Source organism: Falco punctatus, assembly GCF_963210335.1.
Source record: "Falco punctatus genome assembly, chromosome: 6".
Classification (NCBI taxonomy): Eukaryota; Metazoa; Chordata; class Aves; order Falconiformes; family Falconidae; genus Falco; species Falco punctatus.
Window position 1 is genome coordinate 58,226,526 of NC_137585.1, and position 21,802 is coordinate 58,248,327.

Consider the following 21,802-nt stretch of genomic DNA (forward strand, 5'->3'; position numbering starts at 1 on the left):
CCCCGCAGATATGTTAGCGATTCTGTGTCCTTTGATAAAGTAAAAATTGATCTCTTCTCTTTGAATTTGTATAGTCTTGCACAGAGCGTATACGTTTGCACAGTATGGGAGAGGACTGGGTGAGGAGATTCTCAATTCCTTCTCCCTTCAGTAACAGTCTTACAATACTTGGCTAATACTGTGTGCAATATATAGCATACAGTATTATAATGTGTATCACATTTAGTTTAAGTAGTACTACCTAATGGAGATGCTGGTGGGATTCAGCTCGCTGCTGCAATTTGATAGAGCTGTTGTCCATCTAACTGCTTGTTCACATTTATGAACTGCAGGCGCAGCTTTAGGGGAGCAGTCTCGTGGACTTGCTTATTATTTTAGAAGCGTATAGAAGATGAGGAGGCACAAAGAGAAATCCAGGAATAGCAGCTGCAGTAGGTACTTCATTATTATCAGAACCAGTGCTGGGGTTTGTGTTTTGGGTTTGGTTTTTGAGTACAGTGACAGATGCAAAGCATTTGTAATTGCTAACACTGGAAGTGAAACTAAAATCATGTGATAATTTTGTTTTTAAGATGCTACAGCTCATGCAAATGGAGAAAGCAAGTGGTCGTTCCTGTTCAGTTTGACAGATCTGAAATCAATAAAACAAAACAAAGGAGGCATGGCGTGGTCTTATTTGGTGTTCTGTCTGAAGGATGATGTGAAGCTTCCAGCTCTTCATTTTCATCATGGAGATAGCAAACTATTGATTAAATGCCTTGAAAAGCATGTTGTGCTGAGTGAGTAAGTATCAGACAACTATTGCTTCTGATTTAAAATACAAATTAATGGTTTACTTTAATCTGAAACACATTACAAAATTAATGCTTCCTAGTGTATTTTCTGTTTTTTTATTAATAGAATAAATTTGCAAGGTGACTGAAATTGTGATTTTTGCATATGCGTTTGGAATGTAGGCTGCAGTTTTAAAATAGTTGGATCAATTTATGAAATTTTTTAGACTCTGTTGAAGTGTTGCTAGCTCCATAATACCTCAGTAGCTCCCTTTAAGTGGATACAAAAGCTTCTCCTGAACACTCACTGTAGACTTAAAACCTTCTTCTTGAACTACTTTTATTAAATGGGATAATTAGTCTTAAAATTTGAGATCATCTACTTTGTGTGAAGTATCTGAGTATTGACATCAGTGTGTAAGATAACTTATAGTACTGTCAGCTAAATAAATATATTAATATATAATATATATATATTAATATATATATATAAAATATATATAATATAATAAATATATAAATGTTTTCCCCCAGAATTCTGTATGCCTATATTTTCTTGTTGTGGGGAATGTTTCACACTTGATCTTTACTCTTCAAATCAATTTTCTGAATGTGAACATAGCTAGACCCTATCACGGTGTTAAATACTTGGGCTTTGTTGTGTATTTATATTGTGTTACGTCCAAGTTTTTCACTTGGATAAAAGGCTTTTTGATTGGCACAGCATAAATGAAGAATAAAATAAAATGTTCTGCTCTCACCATGTAGGCATAGGTATAATTTAGGAAGTCGAGAGGGTAAATAAGAGTAGATAGTAGATGAAGAAACAATAAGCAGTGAGGTGCAACAGTTACCCTATAACAGGTTTAACATCAGTGTAACAGGTATTCTGTTTTCCAAAGTGTTTTTTTATCATCACTTGCAACATCATATTCTGATGAGAGATTTTGAAGGTGGATAGTGAAATGACTGTGGGAATCATCATAGAGGGCTCTTCTCACGTTGGTATCATCAACAAGGTCAGAGTTGCCTTTGACAGGTAGGGAAGGCTGTCACCCAGTAATGCTGTTAGGCTGGAGGGCAAGTTTCTAGAAAGGACATGAGGGTTCTATATTCACTGAACTGATTTGTGAAAGGCTTTGACAGTGCTAAGCTGTGGTGTTGGAGTCTGTGATAATCAGCTGTCAACTGCTTGGAAAAGGTAGCATAGTCAGTGTGAGCAGTCTGTGAAATGGTACTGGCTGTAGCATCTCATGTGAGCTTTTTAACAGGAAAATTCAGGAAGACCAAAGGAGAGGCTATTAGGGGGACAATATAAACATGTAAGTTAAGAATATTGTCTGTACAACTGTAGATGGTGAAATCCTGGATGACAACTTCAGCTTCGATCCTGAGGTGGTGTTTCTTTCTCTAGGTTCTCTTTGACTGCTTCCTTAAACCTTTCATTTAGTTTCCTAATTTCATTACTTCTGCAGGTGCAGGGGGAGTATTGTTGTCCTGCCATCCCCCTGTCTCCATCCCCCTGCCTCCCTCCCCCTGCCCAGGGAAATTGTTCCTTTTTGATCATACTGCTCTGTGTTTACTTGTTGGTGGATATCTTCTGACCAATTGCTGGTAGGCTAGGACAGGTTTTTGGGGCAACCTATGTAGCTAACACTGAAGAGCACCTCTGTTGTATGGTGAGTCGCTGAAAGGTTTATACCCTATCTGTGTGATCTGTTGCCTGTGTACTGCAGTAATATATTTCAAATCTTCCGCTTCAAATTCCTGTAATGTGTATTTAATGATCAGTCTTAAGTAGGCCTAGTGAGTACATTTGCCAGTGTAGCAAACTGGTTTGCATTAGCTTAATCAAAACTTTCTGTGATTAACTATCCACTAGAAACTTTAAAATTTTAGATGAAAAATTATCCTTACATCTTCATTCCAGTTAGTCCATTTGAGGCTTTAACAAAAGCAATTTAAAATTGATACTGTTCTTTTTAATTGCCAGTATTTAAAGAGCTTAATATTTGAATATATATATGTGTGTGCATACACACACACATATATATATATACACATAAAAAGCAATAAGCAACAGGGAAGTTGGTAAATGAAAGTGGTTTTGCAGCTACCGATGTGTAATTACACATGCATTAATTTTGGTGGAGTTCCATGTTTTTAATGTTGAGACACTTGGACTAAGTTTATTTTATATTTCGTATTTTTTGCTCAAAGTTATTAAAATACTTCCAACAAGATAGTGCTGTGCTATGTAACAAGTTATTTTATCTTTTCATATTTGGGAATTATTTTGTATCTTTTGACTTCGTGGTTGGAGTTTTTTTTTTTTAAAAAAAGCAGGAATCTAAACTAACATACCAGAATACCTAAAACCATTTTATGAAGTTGGACACCTAGGCTTGTGGAAGTCAGACATCTAGGTTCTGTCCAGCATTTGCTTGTTGGTTTGTTACTACACATAGTGTTAGACAGTTTGTGTTACTAAATGCATTATTTCCAGTTGTATTGAGTCACGTATTGCAAATAATTACACTTTACATTCCTATATAAGGTTAATGCTTATTGGTGAGTCACTGAATGAAAATGAAATAGGTGGTGATTTTGGTTCCTGTTTCAAACACTGTCTCTTTCATGTAGTCTTTGGTGAGTGAGCGGGCACTTTTTCTTCCTTTATTTGACCCAGAGGATTCTTAATTCTTGTCCTTTGTAGCCTCTTGCCAGGTGCTGTGGACATTTGTCTTGGGACAGTGTAAAACAGCAGCTGTCAGGTGGGGTCAGATGGGGAAGAAACTGTAGAGAGAGGCAGTTACGTCCTCGTGTGTCTCTCTTAGAAGAAGGCGGTGGCACAGGGTTTGTGCAATTTGGCCGAGCAGCTGTGCACTGTGGTGTCCAGGAACGCTTACCAGATGAGTTCTCTGCTAAGGTAAAACAGGGAACCTTGAGGTGATGTTCTAGCATTCAGGATGTGCTGAGCTGCTTAGTATTGCCACCTCAAACAGTTCTAAGTGTTGATGAATGCAATAGCAGATACTGTGGGAACTTTAAAGCAAAAATCTGAGGTAGCCATGGAAATTAAATTTGAATAAAGTTAAGCACTGAGCTCAGCAGGAACTTCCAGTTTGAATTTTCTTATAGATTCTTCTCTTCCAGTTCAGATCTGCTTCTGGTACCAAATTCTTTTCTGTGGTCTAATCATGAGTTATGATGATTTTATCTTTTAAGGAAAGAGAAAAGAACAAATATGCCATGTAAGTTGTGGAAATTACAGACTTTAGTCTCTGTAAGTTTCTGTTGCTTCCTAATGGTTATTTATACATGATCTATCTAAGTTATTTATACATTAATACATGATCTATCTAAGCTTACAACCTCTTTTTAGGAAAAGATGTTTACTCAGCTTTCTGGATGCCACAAGCAAATATTTGGTAACATAATCACTTGTTATCCCAGCCTCTGGATAATATATGGGATATTGATGTTAAGGTGGAAAGTTCAGGTTTTCTCTAAAATGCCTTTGTCATGGGTACTTTCTTCCAGTGTTCCTATTAACTCAAAAGTTTTTGCCCTTCTCTAACACTGTTCCTTATAAAATATCACACGATTGCTGAAAGTGTGTGTGAAGTGGCTGAACTAGAACAAAATATTTGTAATTCGTTGCTTTAAAGAGTATGTGCTTCCTATTTTGGAGGCACCAGTCTAATATTGAGAAAACACCACGTGTACAGATGACACTTTCTAACTCACAGGATTGAGTTAAATGTTCAGTAAAGTATCTAGCTCACAAATTTGTTTTGAACATTACCCAAGTAGCTGTTGATACCCAACTGGCTGTCCAGAGAGAATGTTTAATTAAAATGGAGATATAGTACAAAGTTTTCCTCCTTTTAGTTAAGGAAAACGTAAGGTGTGACTCAGCCTTTGCCCCTGTGCTGCTTTTTAGCAAAAGCCAGTGACTGTTGCTGCCTCAAAACTATGACTGTGGTGTCTGGCTGTCTCAAAACGAGATCTCTTGTTGCATTTCATATCCGTCAGTGTTAACAGTGTCCTGTTGTGTTGGAATGGGAAAGAGATAAGGCTTATTAAAGTTCTTATCTTTGACTTTAATAACATGGTAGATGATGCAGGTACTAACAAAAGTAAAAGTAATTTTGCTTTTGAAGACTAGAAATAGTGGACTTAAACTTTGGGATAGAGCAATAGAAAGGTATTTTATATATGGAAGTCTGCAATGGATTAGACACAGATGGCAAAGTGTTTGGCTTGCCTCTACCTAGCCACAAACTCTGAGGCTTGGCTTCTGAGTTGTTCTCTCTTCTGTCACATACTGAGCTGTAAACTGGTGAATCAGGAGTTGGTTAACGATTTGATAGGGTATCTCTGCTGAGGGAGGGTAGAAGATGGCATATTGGGGTGGGGGGGGTGGGGATGCCAAAAGAACAGATTAAATACTGGGAGCAGCACAGTTCCACTGTCTTTGTTGCTGTTTTCATCTGCCTATGCAAGCCTGTCAGAGAAGCAAATGTTACACTGAAGAACAAGTGTGTATAAATATAGTGAGTTAGGCCAAATTGGGTTTGTATTCATTTAGCTTTTGGAGTCTACACAGAAATACATTTGCAGGGCTGTACTGAGATGGTTCTGTTTTGCAGTACAATGGCTGTGGTGTTTTTTAAGCTCCCATCAGTGTGAATCTTAGAATTACTATGACAGTAACTGTTGTAATACTGTTGGTTAGAAATTTGTTGATGTGCTTTCGTACATTGAAAAGCAGTTTGTATTCCTTCAATATTTTACAGGATGTCTTAAGCTAAGATTTACTAGTTCATAGAAAGAATTCCTTAACTGTGTATGGTAACAATGGGCTCTTTTCACTAACTCTTAAGTTAAAAGCATTTCAGCACATGTTGTGTTGAGACTGACCTTGCCTCACTAAATTTCTTTTCCTGTGTCACTTCTGTTGTCTATTGTCACTTCTAGAAAACTAAAGAAAACTTTATTTATGTATGGTTGACAGAAGTTATCTTCCAGAGCAATTTCTCAAAAATTTCTCAAAAGCATCATGATTTTTCAAACAGTGCAAGTACAATTCAGAATCAGTATGATGGTGGCTAATCTTCTGAAAAATGAAAGTCCTGTTTCGTGGTGTGTTGTGAACTTGTGCCAAGAACGAAGAGTGATGCATCAAACCTGCTTTGTTTGCACAAAACCTGAAATGTGACTTCATAAAACAGTAAAGGTTCTAAAAATACTTTCAGGAAAAACTGGTGGTACTTACAGAAACCCTTTTTTAATGTTATTGCAGATCTCCACAGGATAAACGGATTCTTCTTGTGAACTCTCAGAACAAGTCTCTGTCTCAGTCTTTTGAAAATCTCTTTGATGAACCATCATATGGCTTATTGCAAGTATGCAGTCTTTGAATTTTTTATTCTGCAGACATGTATTAAAAAAACCCACCCTACCATGTCACACAAATACTCCCTGAATCATTGCCATTGTAGAAGCATTTATTGTGTCCTAAAACAAATGCTTACTATAGTAAAGTACAATTGTAAACTGTCTTCTGTGTTTGAATAACTTAACTCCCCTGTGGTACTTTTTCAGACCCATTCAAGTTAATGTTGTCTGTGATTCTGTACATTTGGGTACAGATAGCTTTAGAAAAAGGAAGAAGGAAAAGTTTTAGGAGTTACCAAAACATTAATTAGAATTTTCTAATTTTTCCTTGACTTAAGTATTCTTTGGTATTTTCTGACAGTTTTGAGGGGATGCTGGAAATACAGTGGCAAATAGCACAATATTGCCTAAAGGAGGGTTTTTTTCTTAATGCTAAAACTGCTTACCATTTGGTGGGGTTTGTGGACTCATGAAAGTCAGCAGCAAATTTTCAAATTGAAATTTTGACTTGAATGAGGCTGGCGTTTTGATGCACTGATCTGTTAAAGAAAATCTTCATGAGTGAATTAAGTTAGTTTCTGAACTTAGTTGTAAAATTAAGTTTTGTGTGGGCTTCCTAGCAGAGTACATGATGATTCAGAATGCGTTTTCTCTCTGAAGACAGGGAAGCTAGGCGTAAGAAAGATGTTTCGTGTCATTAATCACTGGAAAGGTAACAGTGGATCTGATCCACTTTTATACTTAGGTCAGGCTTACTGAGCACACTACTATCCAGTCTTTCAAATCAATTGGTAGTATTATCTTAATACTTAAGATATCTTGTTTTAATCATGTAATGAATGCACTGTGTGAAAATACTGATACCTGCAACTTCAGTAACTGAGACCTACAATACTCTTGCTGTTGTTTTGCTTTGAGTATAGAAATTGCAAATAATCTGAGGCTTTTGTGTTTTACTTGTTTTCCTTGTTATAACACAGAAATTGAAGAAAGATCCATACACAGTAACAATGGGAAGATTTTCCAAAGTCACAAACTATATTTTTGACAGTTTCCGTTTAAGTGACCCTTCAAGTCAAAGGCGACCACCATCAGAAATGGCAGACTTTCTCAATGATGCTATTCCGGAGCTGAAGATAAATCAGCAGGAAGAACCAGGATTTGAAGTCATTACACGAGTGAGTGTGTAAATGAATGTGATACAGATGCATTTCTTCTTTTTATGCGCACTTTTAAAGGAGTGGTAGCACTTGAAGATTGGTCAGTTATAGTGTTTATGCAATTGTGACAAATGCTGCCCTACCATTTATTCACAAGAATGAGATGATCATCAGCTGCTCCTAGGATATATAATTTTTGTGCCTGCAAATGAGTTTAGCTTCGAAAGAAAGCTTGACATTATTGAAATGGGGTTTATCGTTGTCTTCGAATCACTACCCTGAAAAGTGACCCATTTCATGTTTAGTGTTTCCTCTGTGGTCAGATAGAGAGATGTTAAGTAAAATTGGGCTATGCAGATTAGTAACCAACTTTCTTGGCTCATCACTTTGACGTTGCAGTTTGTTTTAAGATGGCTAAGAAGATTAAAACAAAGTATTTAATTGGGTGATTAATGTCTAGGATGTACAAATGTAAAGATTTGTGTATAACTTGAACCAAAGCTAGAATGAACTTGTAATTGGATCATGAGTCATTTTGGGCTCCTGTTGGTGTCTTTTACAGATAGGTGGAAAATGTTTACTTTTAGGTGCTTGTGATTACTATCTAAGCAAGTTACATGTTTTTAGACTGTTAAACTGTTTTGAATGCTGTTTTTTTAATTGAGTTTGAGGTAGTGTTAATAGCAGTAGCTGTGTGAACTGCGTAATTGTAAAAACTAGCTGCCTAGCACTTAATCAGTTAATTTATCAATGAGAAAAAGTGTAACAAATGCTACATACTGAAGATAACACTGACCTATATGTCTTAATCAGGCAAATGTCTTAAACTTCTGAAGAGTTCAAACACAAATTGACTTGGTGGTTACCATCATCAAAATGTTTTTAGAGAGTAAGGAATTACTGGCTGCTGAATTCTGCTGTGCTTAAATGTGCAGTTTGGAAACAGAGACTAACCACAAGCTCTGCAACTTTGGTGTGAAGGCACATAGAGCCTTGGGGCTTTTTTTTAAGGGGCAGTGTACTTAAACTGATCTTTCTGTCACACTGTGCAGTCTGTGTGGGTTAGCATCTCTGAACCCAAGTCGTTTTTCAGTTCTATCTTAAGATATGGTAGTGTGTATCAGGAATGTGCTTTTGAAGTGAAGCTCCCCATTGGCCTTGTTTGCTGTGTGGCACATACTTAATGTGTTTCCTGTTGCGTGGAGGCTTTTAGTCCATGGGAAGCTAGCTCAGAGGTGTTTGGGGGTAGAAGGTTATTTAAAATGCACATACATATACCCTCCTCCAAAATCTGAAATATTAACATATATACACCCAGGCCCTCAGCACAGGGTCTTGTTCTAAAGATTTGCTTGTGTTGCTCATCAGTACTTGCTAATGGGGACACAGCCTTAGATCCTTAAGAGTTGCTAACTGAGGTATGCAGATATGAAAATGTAGTTGCACCGAATATAAGAAACTGGCAAGCTTAGTACTATTTGTGCAGTTGTTTAAAATGACTGAAGCACTTCGGTGGGGTCCATATAATGTATTTGTGTGTGTTTCAGATCGATCTAGGAAAACAGCCTGATGTCAGTAGAAGAGAGCCTGTATTGGCTGAAGAATGGGCTAAGAATATGGATTCTGAAGGAAGAATTTTAAATGTTGACTACATAAAGCAATCAATATTCAAAGGGGTAATTTGCTTTTCTGAAGTCAACAAGACGTATGGCCTGATTCTGTCCCCTTTTTCTTTCCTTCCCAACCCACGTGTATGCTGCTTTCATTATACTTTTAATGCTTTGTGTAGGACTTTGAGTATGAGCCAGTCAGTATTCTTGCAGAGACTTCATAAAGCATGATTTCACGCTTATCAAATAGCTCAGCGGTCTTGGAACCATATGAAATGTTCTACAAGGAGAGAGATCTTGTGGTGACTGGCAAAAGTGAATGAGTTGAAAACACAAAGGCTTAAGTGATAAGAGAAATCAGAGTGCCTTTTAGGAAAACACCACTGTGTCAGTGTTAGGATATCGGGTTTATTCTTTTCTTTTTGAGGGTGTTTTCTTGTCCTTCTCCAACAAAAGCTTCTCTTCTTTGTCTAGCAGTTTGCCTGGATTTGGCCCTCATCAGAGCAGTCTTAAATGCTTTTGCTGGTATTTTTTTTATTGAACTGAGGGTTTTTGCAATATGAATGTGAACTTAGTCTCTGTGATGGATATTTTGTGAACTTTGTCCCATAGCTATTCTACGTAATGTTACTTTAGTATATATCTTTTTTGGTGGGAATTCTGCTGCCTTTAATGCATTCTTTGTGCACCTGTTGATGCATGTTTGCAAGCATGCAGTCTTGCATTTTTGGAGTTTGAGCAGAAGTGGAGAATGATAACATTGGTATTACATTTCTTTTAAAGACATACATACTAAGTAATGTACTGTGAAGATGGTAGTGTGAAATCGAGGTCGTATTCAGTTTCTGTGACTGTTCTTTAAGATACCTGTGCCTGAGGTGCCCAGTTAAGGACCCTTCTGCAATCATGAGAATTACTACATTTCCCTGTCATCTTTGTCCATTGCCGGATGAGTGAGTACTTGGTCTTATTTATGACTCAGGATTCCAGTGACTTCCAGTACATAAGTGCAGATCCTCAATAAAGAAAAAAAAGTTAAGATGCCTCTTTTAAACTGTTTTCCTGTTACTGAAAAAGTTCCAGTTGCTACTTGTTTTTGCAGTTGTTGATGCTGTTTGCTGCACCATCTTCCTTGCCTTAATCTAATGGTAAATGAAGAAATATAGTGAGTATTCAAGCTGGCCTTGGACTGGTAAACTGGGGAGTCTTGATAGCAAAAGTGCCTCATTCTCATGAGTATACTGCGGGAATTTTTCAACTCTTCATGAGAGTTGGGATATAATTCAGCTAGTACGTCTTTGCCATCTACAATGATGAACATTACTTGGAAAGATTTCTCATAAATAGTGTCCTTGAGTGGACACTAGGTTTTTTAGTTGCTTGGAAGATTCATCTGCGTGTTGGCCATGTCTTGTTATATGAAAATATTAGTTTAGAAAAATAAATAAATGGAAGTCTAGTCCTCAAGATCAGTTTGTGGTGAGACCAGAAGTTTGGCAGTTAAGCAGCATGATCTTTAAATATATAAATTCTAAAGGTACTTCTCTTTTGCTTCTTAAAGTCTATGATGCCAGTAAGGTTTTTATTTCCAGCAGTGAAGTGAAAATATGGGAAGAAAAGTCTTCTATGAAGTTTCATTTTTATGGTCTAGGGATGAATCCAGTTGCTTCTACAGTTTTCTACTTAATCACATTCTCTTCCTCCTGTTTCCTCCGAGTGTGATGCCTAGTTAGCAGATAAGATTTGGCTACAATGTAAAAAGAAAGAAGCTTAATTACAAAAATTCTCTTTTAGGTTGTTACTTCAAGAAGTGTTGTATCAATCACTATAGGAATGTTTCCTCACAAAATAGAAATCAGTATTTTTGTTAATGTTTCATATCCATTTTTCCCTAGGGTCTCTGCCATACTTTAAGAAAAGAGGCATGGAAATTTCTTTTGGGGTATTTTCCTTGGAATAGCACTAAAGAAGAGAGAGCAAGTCTGCAAAAAAGGAAAACGTGAGTACAGTGGGGATTTTGTAACAAAATAAATTAAAAAGCTGCTTTTTTTCTTAACTCATGTAGTGGTGTAGAAAGCTTTTTGGAAACTATAAGGACAGCTGCTAAAGATTGTTGAATGCAAAGAGGTGTGTAAGACTAAAAAAATGAATGTTATACTAAAAAATACTATATAAACGAGGTGTTATCCCACTTACGCCAAAGAACCAATAGGGTGAATGAATGCTTCAATAAAAAAGAAAGACATGTAATAATGGAGAATGTTCTGGTTTCAAAATTATCTTTTTTCAGGGATGAATATTTCAGGATGAAACTGCAGTGGAAATCTGTCAGTGAGGAGCAGGAAAAACGAAATTCAAGACTAAGAGATTACCGGAGTCTTATAGGTATATTATTCTTACCTTAGAAACATACCTAACTGTACAAAATGCACACACTTTTACAATTAAATATGAAGGTGAAAAAATGCAACCTTTTGAGTAACCTGTATGAGGAGGCATTGAAAACCAACATGTTGCTGTTGTCAGAAGTGTATAAACTTTATCATATACTTAATACTAAAACTTCCTTAGTACTTCGGGGCTGTACACCGGGTTACAGAATGGCTGGATTTTTTTTAACTTCCTTTATTTAATAACAAAAGGCTCTTCATTCCATGTTATTTCATGATGTAATTTTACTGGAAATGTCATTAAAATAATGACATACAATAAGAATGTGAAAATGTGTCTTTTTATATTCTAAAATTTCTTACAGAGATTTGTATGTGTACATTCTGACTTGTGGGAGTTTATACCTACTTTTAAAAATTTCATCAAGTTCTGCTGACTACTAGAATTTCGTATCCTCGGTTCTCTTTGGTAGTGCAATTTGGGCACCAATGTGTGGGATTACTGAATAGTTAGTTCAGGAGACAGATTTTTGTGCTACTCTGAGACATGGACTAAGCTTATTTCAGCCAGTTACTCAGCAGGCAAGCTGAAAGGGTTGAGAAAGTCTAATCTTAGTAGATTAGTAAACTACCTCTTTAGAGAGTGTCTATGTTTAACAGGAAAAAAAAAAAAACTTGAGTTCTAAAAGTGCTGAGGTTTTGTTGCTGTTAGAGCAGTTCTGTTCCTTTTTAAGTGTTTGAAGTGTAAATGACAATATTAGGCTTAGCTTGTAGAATAGGTCCAAAACTACTAAATATTCCTTTTGATAAAACACTCTCAAAATTTTGCTTATTTAAATACATCAGTCTTGAATTTCACATTATTAGAGAGTATGCTGTGTGCTTGTTACGTGTGAGGCATGAAAACTGCCTGATGAAACAGGCAGTTCAGGTCGCTATGAGTTACAAGTCCTTGTTAAATAGAACTTATAAACATGCTGTCATCAACTATCACAGTGTCTCTGAGCTGATCATCTGGTAACTTTCCTACTATGGCTTATGCTGCATTGCATAAGTATTCATAAATGGCATTGCGTAGCTAATTCACATAAAATTGTTCTTAATCCCTGTAAGTGTAAAACATTTTCACTGAATTATAATCAGGAAATTTTCCATAAAAAGTATTAACAAAAAAAGCAAAATGCTTTAAAATATATTTATAAGCAAATCTTTTTATTGCAGACAAGAAGGATTTTCTTTCTTTTAAAATATTCTTTTTTGTTGAAATGACATTCAGTTAGGCAGTTGTCTTAAACACTTCAAAGCTTTGCAACAGTGTTTGGGGAAAAAAGCAGTGGCTTAAAGATACTTTCAAACAAGTTCTACAAAGCCAGCATCAAATGAATTCAGAATGTTTTTTTTATCTGGACTGTTTTCTTAGAAAAAGATGTAAACAGGACAGATCGAACAAATAAATTCTACGAAGGTGAAGATAATCCAGGATTGATTTTACTTCATGATATTTTGATGACGTATTGCATGTACGACTTTGACTTAGGTAAGTTGTGTTCCTGTGAATGTAAAAAGCCTTTTTAGTTTCTGATACGCAGCTTCGCTTATAAGGCCTGTTAATACAATTGAACTTGTATTGATTACAGTGCTTTTTGTAAATACCAGTATGTATATTTTAATACTGCAGATAGCTTTGGTTAGTTTCTTATCCTGTTTATTCTATCTGATTCTTATCACAGGCATCTGAATCCATCAGCTGAAGTGGGATTGGGAATTTGGTGGCAGTTTGTCTTCACTGTAGCTCTCCTGCTGGGGTTTTTTTTGTTTCTGATTTTTTGTATTGTGGGGTATTTTTAGGAATTGAAGCAGTTTTGCTTTTCAGAGTTTTAAATGGATTTGTGTCTTTGGAGCTTGAGTGTTATATCAATTTTTAAGACTGCTGTATCAATAAAAATGATAAACCAGCTGCCACTGCTGTAATTAAAGCTCAGTGTGCTGAACCAGCTGTTTGTAAACATGGGTGCTCTTAGGAATACTTTAAAAGCTGGTTCTTGAGGAGTACACTTAACAGTCTGTCAAAAATTATGCTTTAGTGTATGCATCTACTGCAGAAGCAAGAACATATAATGTCTTGCTTTAATCACAGTGTATTGGATGTCTAAGTCTTGGATTCTATTAACTCTTTTGGAAGGGAGGGAGGGAAAAGATACTTCTAGCTGCTTCCCTCCTCTACCCCAGCATGACGTTTGCCTGTTGTGCACTAGGGGTATTTTCTTGGTATTCTGTCTCAGAATACCACTTTGTGTCAGAATTTGAAGGAAAAGTAGGAACAACTCTTTAACCACTAGTAAACTGGCTGCAGAGCCATAGTACTTGTCAGCTGTTGTGCTTTCTGTCAAGTCTGTAGTGAGACTTCATCTTTGGCTTGAAAAAGAAGGGGAAAACTAAAACTTATTGAGGCTGTTTAAACGTAGCTGTGTTTCATGTCTTTCCATGTTTCAACCTTCATTAATGCAGAGTAACATATAAGTGAACTTAAAGCACATTCACCACCCGCTACTAAAAACATTGTTTAGATGGCTTAAATGTATGCAGTGGGTAAGTCTTCTGTCTTACAAACAAGCAAGAATAGATGGAAATGTAGTGCATTTGACTCTCTCTTTCCAAGGCTTCTAAGCTACCCAAGCAATGGGTACGATGCTGCTCTTAATCCTTTGACAGCAGCTGTAGAGGTCTGAATAATACCACAAACTGCCAGACAGGGGAGGGAACAGAACAGCTGATAATACAACATTTTTCTGAATGAATTCCTTAAGTCTGCACTAATGAAACTGGTTTTATTCTTTAAGAGACTTGTGAACTGTCTTGAACAGAATTTTCTCTGCACCTGTTTTTAATTGGCTATAATATTAAATGTGTAGGGAATAAAACATTTTTTCTTTTGACCTTTTAATTATTTACCTGTTTTCTATTCCCTCTTCTGTTCTTCTCACACCTGCTCTGCATTTTCACAGTCACTGACTCTAATCCTCTTTTCAGTTATTCAGTTATAATCATGTTGTTAATAAATGTTATCAGCCAACTGAGAAATGTCAGGTTGAACCAACTACTGATGATAGACACGCACATAAATAGTGTTCTCCCTTACTTAGTGAGGTCAGCAGCAACAGGGCAGTAGATAAGCTGACTTGAGCATCAGTGGTAGGGTAGCTGGAAGAGTCAGGAAGAAGGGGAAAAATGAGTTCTAAAACTCGTTGTCCTCTGTTCTTCTTAATTGGGCTGTGAATTACGAGGAAGCTGGTATAAGCATTAAAAAGCTACAGAATTTTGAAAATGCTTTGTGTACAACTACAGTTTTCTAGGTATTTGTAAAAATTATATGCTGTAAAAATGGCCAGTTTGTTCTCCAGTTATATGTAAGCTTTTCTTATAAGGCCTGTAAGTGCTTTTTAGGGCATAGGAACTTGATTTACTGTTTCTGGGCACAGAAACCTAAAGGCACTTCCTTGATTCAGGTCTGGGTATGTGTTGTTTCATGCTTCTCACAAGCAATACTTTGCTTAATCCCTTTCCTCAGTTTTGATAGGTCATAGTCTTTTTTGTTGTTGGCTGCTTGGTTACATAGATGGTCTTAGGTTTTGGTGTTTAAAAATGCCATCCAAGCATAACAGTTCCTTCTTCCCTAATTACAGAAATCCTTAAAGCACATTCAGTGCCAGAAAAAATGAATGTTAATTGTGAAATTGTCTTCATAAAAACTATTGCACCATATTTTTGACCTGGGGATGAAACTCAACATCTCTTCTTCAAATCTATTTGAGAAGAAAATCTTTAGTTGGGGGGGATTGGGAAGACGTTAAAAGATTTTTAAACGTCTGGAAGAAAGCAAGGTGTTAGATGGAGATGAGAATAACAACTACAAGTCTGTGTTTGTGATGATGCAAGGTATATATTTAATCTTTCTAAAAATATCAGTATGTACTCCTGAGCTCTAAATGGGAACTCATTTTACTAAAAATTCTTGTCTTGCCTCAGTTTGTAAATATGTTAACAACTACAGAAACAATGCGTTTGTGTTATATCTCTTTAGATTGGCAGAAACCATTGCTAAATCTTGTTTGATCTGCTGGATGTTGGTTATTATTAATGTAAAAATGTCTTTGCTGGTGATTGAGTTGGGAAATTACAGTATCTGTACAAACTTGGAATGCTAACATTTATTTAACTCTGTCATTTACACACCTGAAAAATTGCTGTTTAACTGCTGAGTTTGACTGAATTCTTTTTGGCTTTTTTCTTTTTTTCTCCATCAAGGTTATGTCCAGGGGATGAGCGACTTGCTGTCACCTGTCTTGTATGTTATGGAGAATGAAGTAGATGCCTTTTGGTGCTTTGTATCATACATGGATCAAATGGTAAAATAAGGCTTTTTTAGCCCACATAAACAATGTAAGCTGTGGATAGCATTTGGGGTTAACTTATTTTATAAATTTCATTGGGTTTTTAAAATTCTCTTAAAGCAGTCATCTTATGTTTTAAGTCAATGTTTCTTCTGATTGACACGGGTTATTGTGGGTTTGTGATACTGTTACTGTGCCATGAAGACAAATTTGACTCCTTGGAATTCCAAACTCGGAGCCATCACAGACAAATTTGTATTAAACGGGAGTCCTCTAGCAGGGTGCTGTTCATGACGGGTTCACTGTCATACCTACCTTTTGGCATTTGTTAAAAGCAATTTAGACTTTCCACAAAATAGCTTTTATGAATGGTGCATGTGGCAAAACAATGTGACTGGTATAAGAATAAAAAAAAAGTTGTCTTTTTGGTTTTTAAGTGCAGTGGTGCTGCTTGGAGGTACAGACCATAGGCTGATTATAAAATGTTATTTATTATGTACAAAAGTGTTATTGAAGAAACACAGTTCATTGCTTTAATTAAGTTTCAGTAAAAGGCAGACATTTCATTAGGTAGAAGTACAGTTAAATATCCGTATGTGAAATAGCTAGAGGGTGAGAATCACTCTTGCAATAACAAAACTTTTTTTTTTAAAAAAATGAAAAATGGCTGTAAATATCAAAATGATCATTGAGTTAATAAAAATGACAGTGCTGATATTTTATTCTATCCAGCATCAGAATTTTGAAGAACAGATGCAGGGTATGAAGACGCAACTAATTCAACTGAGTACTTTGCTTCGTTTACTAGACAGTGGATTTTGCAGTTATTTAGGTAGGTGTGTTATTTATGCACAATAACTAAAACAACTTACTGCATTCTATATGCATTGATGTCCTTACCAGTCTTTAAACATAATTCTGATAGTTATATTACATGAGTACAGGACTTGTAAATTAATAACGCCTGAAAGATTTCAATAATTGCTCCATGCCCATTGAAGAACAGGGTCATCTTGTTACTGATTTTAAAAATATGCCATCCTCTGGCACGTATCTTTGATGCTGAAAAGGGGCTATCGTCCTAAAAATGAGTGGTATGATTGCGTACCTGTAAAGTGTGTTGGTTGTCCTTCTCCATGCTGCCCTTGCCCCCACCCCTTCCCTTTTCTTAGCCAAATTTGGTGTTTATGCAATGTAACACTCTTATTTCTAGAATCTCAAGACTCAGGCTACCTTTATTTTTGCTTCCGATGGCTTCTTATCAGATTTAAAAGGGAATTTAGCTTTCAAGATATTCTTCGACTCTGGGAGGTAAGAAGGTATTTTGTCACAGAAACTTCAGCAGTCTATAGAGTTTAGAACAAAAAGCGCTGTGAAGTGATGAATAGTCTAAAAGATTTACTTTTTTAAAACTGATTCGTTGCAATATGCTGGGGATATATTAAAATAAGTCATGTCTTTTTAGCCAAAACAACAACTTGGGAAGTTAATGAAAAAATACTTTTAAGAGCTGGGGGGAATAAAGTGACTTTCTGGAAACAGTTTGGACGGGATCCTTCAGATAAGGCTCTTAAGTGAAAGTAGTAAGTGGAGAGTATTAGTTAACTTTTAATGGAAAACAGCTTATGCTAGAAGAAATAGCATTTCTGTGTGTCTGATTAATTCATTGATATTGGTAGTACTTTAAGATTAGGTGGAATGAAGCACTGGTTGGGTAGGTTTTGTTAGCCCAAACCATCAAGAGAATGATGTCAGAAGATGCAGTTGATCTTGATAATAAGGCCTCATGATGCCAAATAACTTCTGTAAAACATAAAACGTCGAAGTTCTGATAATTCCAGGTTAATGAGATCTTCATTTAGGTAATCTTGGGATCAGGTAGAGTAATTCAGACAAACTAGCACTTTGTTGAACACTTTAATTCTTTGTTCCAAGAAAATCAAGGAGTGTGTCAACAGGACAGGTTTATTGTGTAAGATGCGTTTAACAAGAACACAGTATCCACTAAAAACTCCCAAACATCAGAATTGATGTTCAGATGAATGGAAGGCATATATTCTAGGATATAGCATCACATAGAGTTGCATTGGGGAATGGAAGGGTAATGAAAAGAACAGGACTGAGATGCATAAAGTTTGTACTATAATGAAAAATAATGTTGTTTGCACTATAATGAAAAATAATGTTGATGCTTTTATTCACTTTTTCCACTAATGAAAAAGGAGGCACATACAGAGGAGGACCAGTATTTAAAGCTGTCTAAAGTAAATCTTTTTTAGCTTTTTATTATCTGTTGGTGGAATTTACTATCATAGAGTATTGAAGTGGTATTTTAACTGAAGAAGACTAAAAATTTTATGAATAACATTCATAAATAAGGGCACCAAAGTGTACAAAACAAAAGGAATTCTCTTATTCTGAGGTATAAATGATAATGATTTTTTTTGGAAAAAAAATAAAAAATCACCCATCTCATTCCCCCCCTCAGTGTTATGTTGTCTTCTCAGTATTTTTTTTTAAGATTAATTTTTCTTTTTAAATTGATGACAACAGTATTTTTGTTTACAGTTTATAGTCTCAGGCTAGCATCACCTCGGCTTTAATGTAGGTATACATTTGCATACAGAAAAGAAACACACCATATTTCTAACTTTTTTTTTCTTTCTGTTTTAGGAAGGTGATGGAAACTATTGATGTATGATAGTCTTGTAGGTTTCTTCTGGCACATTATAATACATGTTTACTACAAGCATTCAATTTCTTTGCTAGGAGATACGGAACGGGAAGGGGTTTTAAAGATGAAAATCTTGTTTTCCATTTTAAAACAAACTGATTAAGGCATTATATTGATGTTTTTATGTGAAAGCTAGTATCACCTTTGTCACAGTTGAAGTCCAGCTTACAACAGTTGGGTTTTTTTTTTCCTGTTCATAGCTATGCAGCTTCATTGGTATTAACGGTGTGTATATGTGGGATTTACAAAGGCAAGCTTTAGACACAGGAGACCATTTTCCCCTTTGTAATCAGCAGAGAAAAATGAACTGCTTTTAGGGTATTTCAGTCTGAGCAAAATTGATGTGCTGTTTTGTAATAGCACATGAATGGAGGGAACTTACTTGAAGGTGATGTCACCCTGTGACATACTTGCTTGCAAAGGGTAGAATGGGAAGAAGGGGAGGGACCATCTGAAATTCCAGTCCCCAGCTCTAGGACTTCTAGGGCATTTTCTGTCTAATACATGAATTTCAGGGTGTTCTTTTGGACCTCCGTTTCTGTCCTCTGAGTTACCTAACTCTAAGGTAGTATCAGATACTTTTCCCCTGTTCCCACCGGCTTCACGACTTCCAGTGTTTTATCTCAAAAAAAGGAATGAAGATTCTTCACTAGACCAGTTATTAGACTTTTGCCTTGAAGATGGGAGATACTACTCCCCACCAGCTGGAGTGGAAGCTAAACCTAAGCTCTCCTAATTACCGAGCAAAGCAATAACAATCAGGTTGTGGTAGAAAATGTGGGTGGTTATATCATCATTACATGGTGCAGCAGGGTGTGCTAGGCAGCGCATGTGCTAGAGAGGTGTCATTCTACCTTGTGTGGGTAAGTTGAGACACATGGTATTTGCAGTGCTATATGCAACACCTTTTTACAGAAATATGAATCCAGGTTAAACTGCTCTGTGGGTAGGATTATTTATGGTATGTTTCAGCAGTCTCTCTCAAACTCAGCCAGGATAGACAGCATACTGAGCCACTGCTTAGATGTCCCAGAATTGAGAGCAGCTCAGTTCCTCTTTCACAGTGGAGGGATGGACAATATTACCTAGTAATTCCAGCCTGGTCTTATTCTTCTCTTGCACAGTGGGCTGCTTCATTCTCAAGATAGTGCAGGAAGACTGGGTAGAAAAAGAAGAATCCCAGAAGAAAAATTCTCGTAACAAAATTACGTAGCTAGCTCAGAATTAACTTCCAGTGTTATGCTAGTACAGCTCACATAGTATAAAACTGGAGTGATCTAGTGATAAATTACTTTACATATATGTTAGTACTGGTTACAAATATTCATGGATGCTGAGGTAGCACCAGAACAAAGGAGTCCTTACTTGCATAGTTTTATCAGAAAGATACAGGAGGAAAAGAGTTAATACACTTGAGTGGTATACTTTTATATTCCTAATTTAAATGCTGGTTTTCTTTGATCTGTTCAGCTCTTTGTGATCCTGTTGTTACGCATTTACGTACATAAGCTTAACTGCATACTCTGCTCCAGACTTTGAGAGGTGTATTGAAAACAGTAGCAAAAAGTATGGAATTTCTTGCAGCTGGTGACAGCTGCTAATTTTCCTCAGAGAGGAGAGAATGTCTGTAAGCATCCTTGCTAGTATTACTGTGTTTTTTCCCCTCTTTGAGGCCAGATCTAGCTTCCACTGCAGTTAAGCCTGAAGCCAGTACTTCTTTAAGTAGGTATTCCAGTAGGATAGCATTAAGTTGGAGACATGAAAGTTAAATATTCTGTTAATGTCCATGAAAAGGTAACTGTTAAACAGGACTATATTTTGGGTCAGTTTCCCCTATAGCCTGCACTGTCATGTTTCTATCATGAATATCATGGTTAGGTTAACGCAGCTTATTGTCTGATATACTTCATTATGATTGCTGTAGATGATTCATGGTCTGAATGCCATGAGAATTTGAGTGTACCAGAAATGTGTGGGTAGTAGTCTGCTCTCTTCATATGCAGACTTGGTGTTGAATCAAATCCATGTATAGCTGTCAGTATTTCCTTCTTAAGAAGTAGGAGTGGAAAAAAAAACAAAAACAACAAAACCACAACCAAACCAAAAAGAACCAGTAGTGTGTAGAAAGACCGTATTTGGTAGACTGTAGGCATTTTGTATGATTGTTACTGTTGTATCAGTCTGTTTGTATTCCAGCCTTTTTCCAGGAGTGAGAGAATACTTTTTCAGATACCCAATATTCTGTTAAAGATGTGAAATTTAATTCTGGACTGAGTGAATTGAACCTTAATTGAAACATTCATGATTAATTTTGCTTTATTTTAAGTGAACTTGGTTTGGATATCTCTCAGATTTATGCAATTCTGTTTACATGTACTAGTGATAAAAGTTCAAGTAAGCTCTTGCGGAGCTTTAAGGCTGTGTTCTATTAATAATGAAGAAAAGAAATTTTTGCTAATGAAGTAAGACTGAATCTTCATGAGTCTGCTTTCTTACCTGCCTCTTTTTGAGAGTAAATCCATTGACTTAAATCCCTTTATATGTCTGTCAGAGCAATTTATGCAGGTTTTTCTTCATTTTTTTTGTTGTCAGAAGTGTTCTCCAGCTTTCTGCCCACCATGCTTATTCTCTTTGACTGTTTTTTTCTTTTTTTTTAAATGTGACTCTTAAAAACATGCTGAAATAGGGTATTAATGCTGAAGTTGCACATTTCAGTCCCAGTGAACTCGCAGAATGATTATCAGTGGCCTCTGTGGGACCAGAAGCCAATGTGTCTGCAGTCAGAAAGTAACACCCCCTACCCCCAACACCTGCGTGTACATGTATTTGGGCTTTTGTAGTGGGGAAATTGGGAAAAATTTTAGCACCTTATTTATAACTGATAGAAACTTTTTGGGAGGTTGCTGAGCACAACGCACTTATACCAATTCATACTTAATGCAGACACACTAAGCCACACAAATAATTAGTTAGTTTTAATTACTTTTGTGTAGTTAGTAGTTTTGAATGGGAGAATTTAACAAGAGCCAAGGCAGAACGCACACACTCATAGGACTGCAAGCTCAGGCAGCTTAATAACTGTATATAGTGGGCAACCTGGTAGACACAGAAGTCTTAAAGAATGGGATAAGCATTTGGTGACTCAAGACTTGCAGTTGTCACTAATTGGCCAAAAGACAAACTTCACATAGTTGCATAAATACTTAGTTGCCTTCAAAAATAGCTTATTGTTAGTTAAGCTGCCTGGCTTGAGGGCATTTCCAACTCATTTTCTAAGAACTGCTTTTGTTTTTTTGAGGAAGAGCATGAGCACTTAAAAAGTGGTTTTCTTATTTTAACAG

At 36.4% G+C, this 21,802-nt stretch overlaps 1 protein-coding gene across 3 annotated transcripts in view; it reads left to right on the forward strand.

Annotated features, from left to right (window-relative positions):
• TBC1D15 (TBC1 domain family member 15) overlaps positions 1–21,802 on the forward strand; it is a 37,407-nt gene that overhangs the window by 12,738 nt on the left and 2,867 nt on the right. For 2 of the 3 annotated variants that reach the window (XM_080393840.1, XM_080393842.1), the window contains exons 5-14: positions 573–783; positions 6,082–6,184; positions 7,157–7,354; positions 8,884–9,012; positions 10,842–10,945; positions 11,237–11,331; positions 12,757–12,873; positions 15,642–15,742; positions 16,460–16,559; positions 16,941–17,038. In XM_080393840.1, the coding sequence (XP_080249966.1) occupies positions 573–783; positions 6,082–6,184; positions 7,157–7,354; positions 8,884–9,012; positions 10,842–10,945; positions 11,237–11,331; positions 12,757–12,873; positions 15,642–15,742; positions 16,460–16,559; positions 16,941–17,038 (1,256 nt within the window). Of the gene's footprint in view, positions 1–572; positions 784–6,081; positions 6,185–7,156; positions 7,355–8,883; positions 9,013–10,841; positions 10,946–11,236; positions 11,332–12,756; positions 12,874–15,641; positions 15,743–16,459; positions 16,560–16,940; positions 17,039–18,400; positions 21,797–21,802 lie in introns of those variants that run through there. The other variant, XM_080393841.1, reaches the window with a different exon arrangement.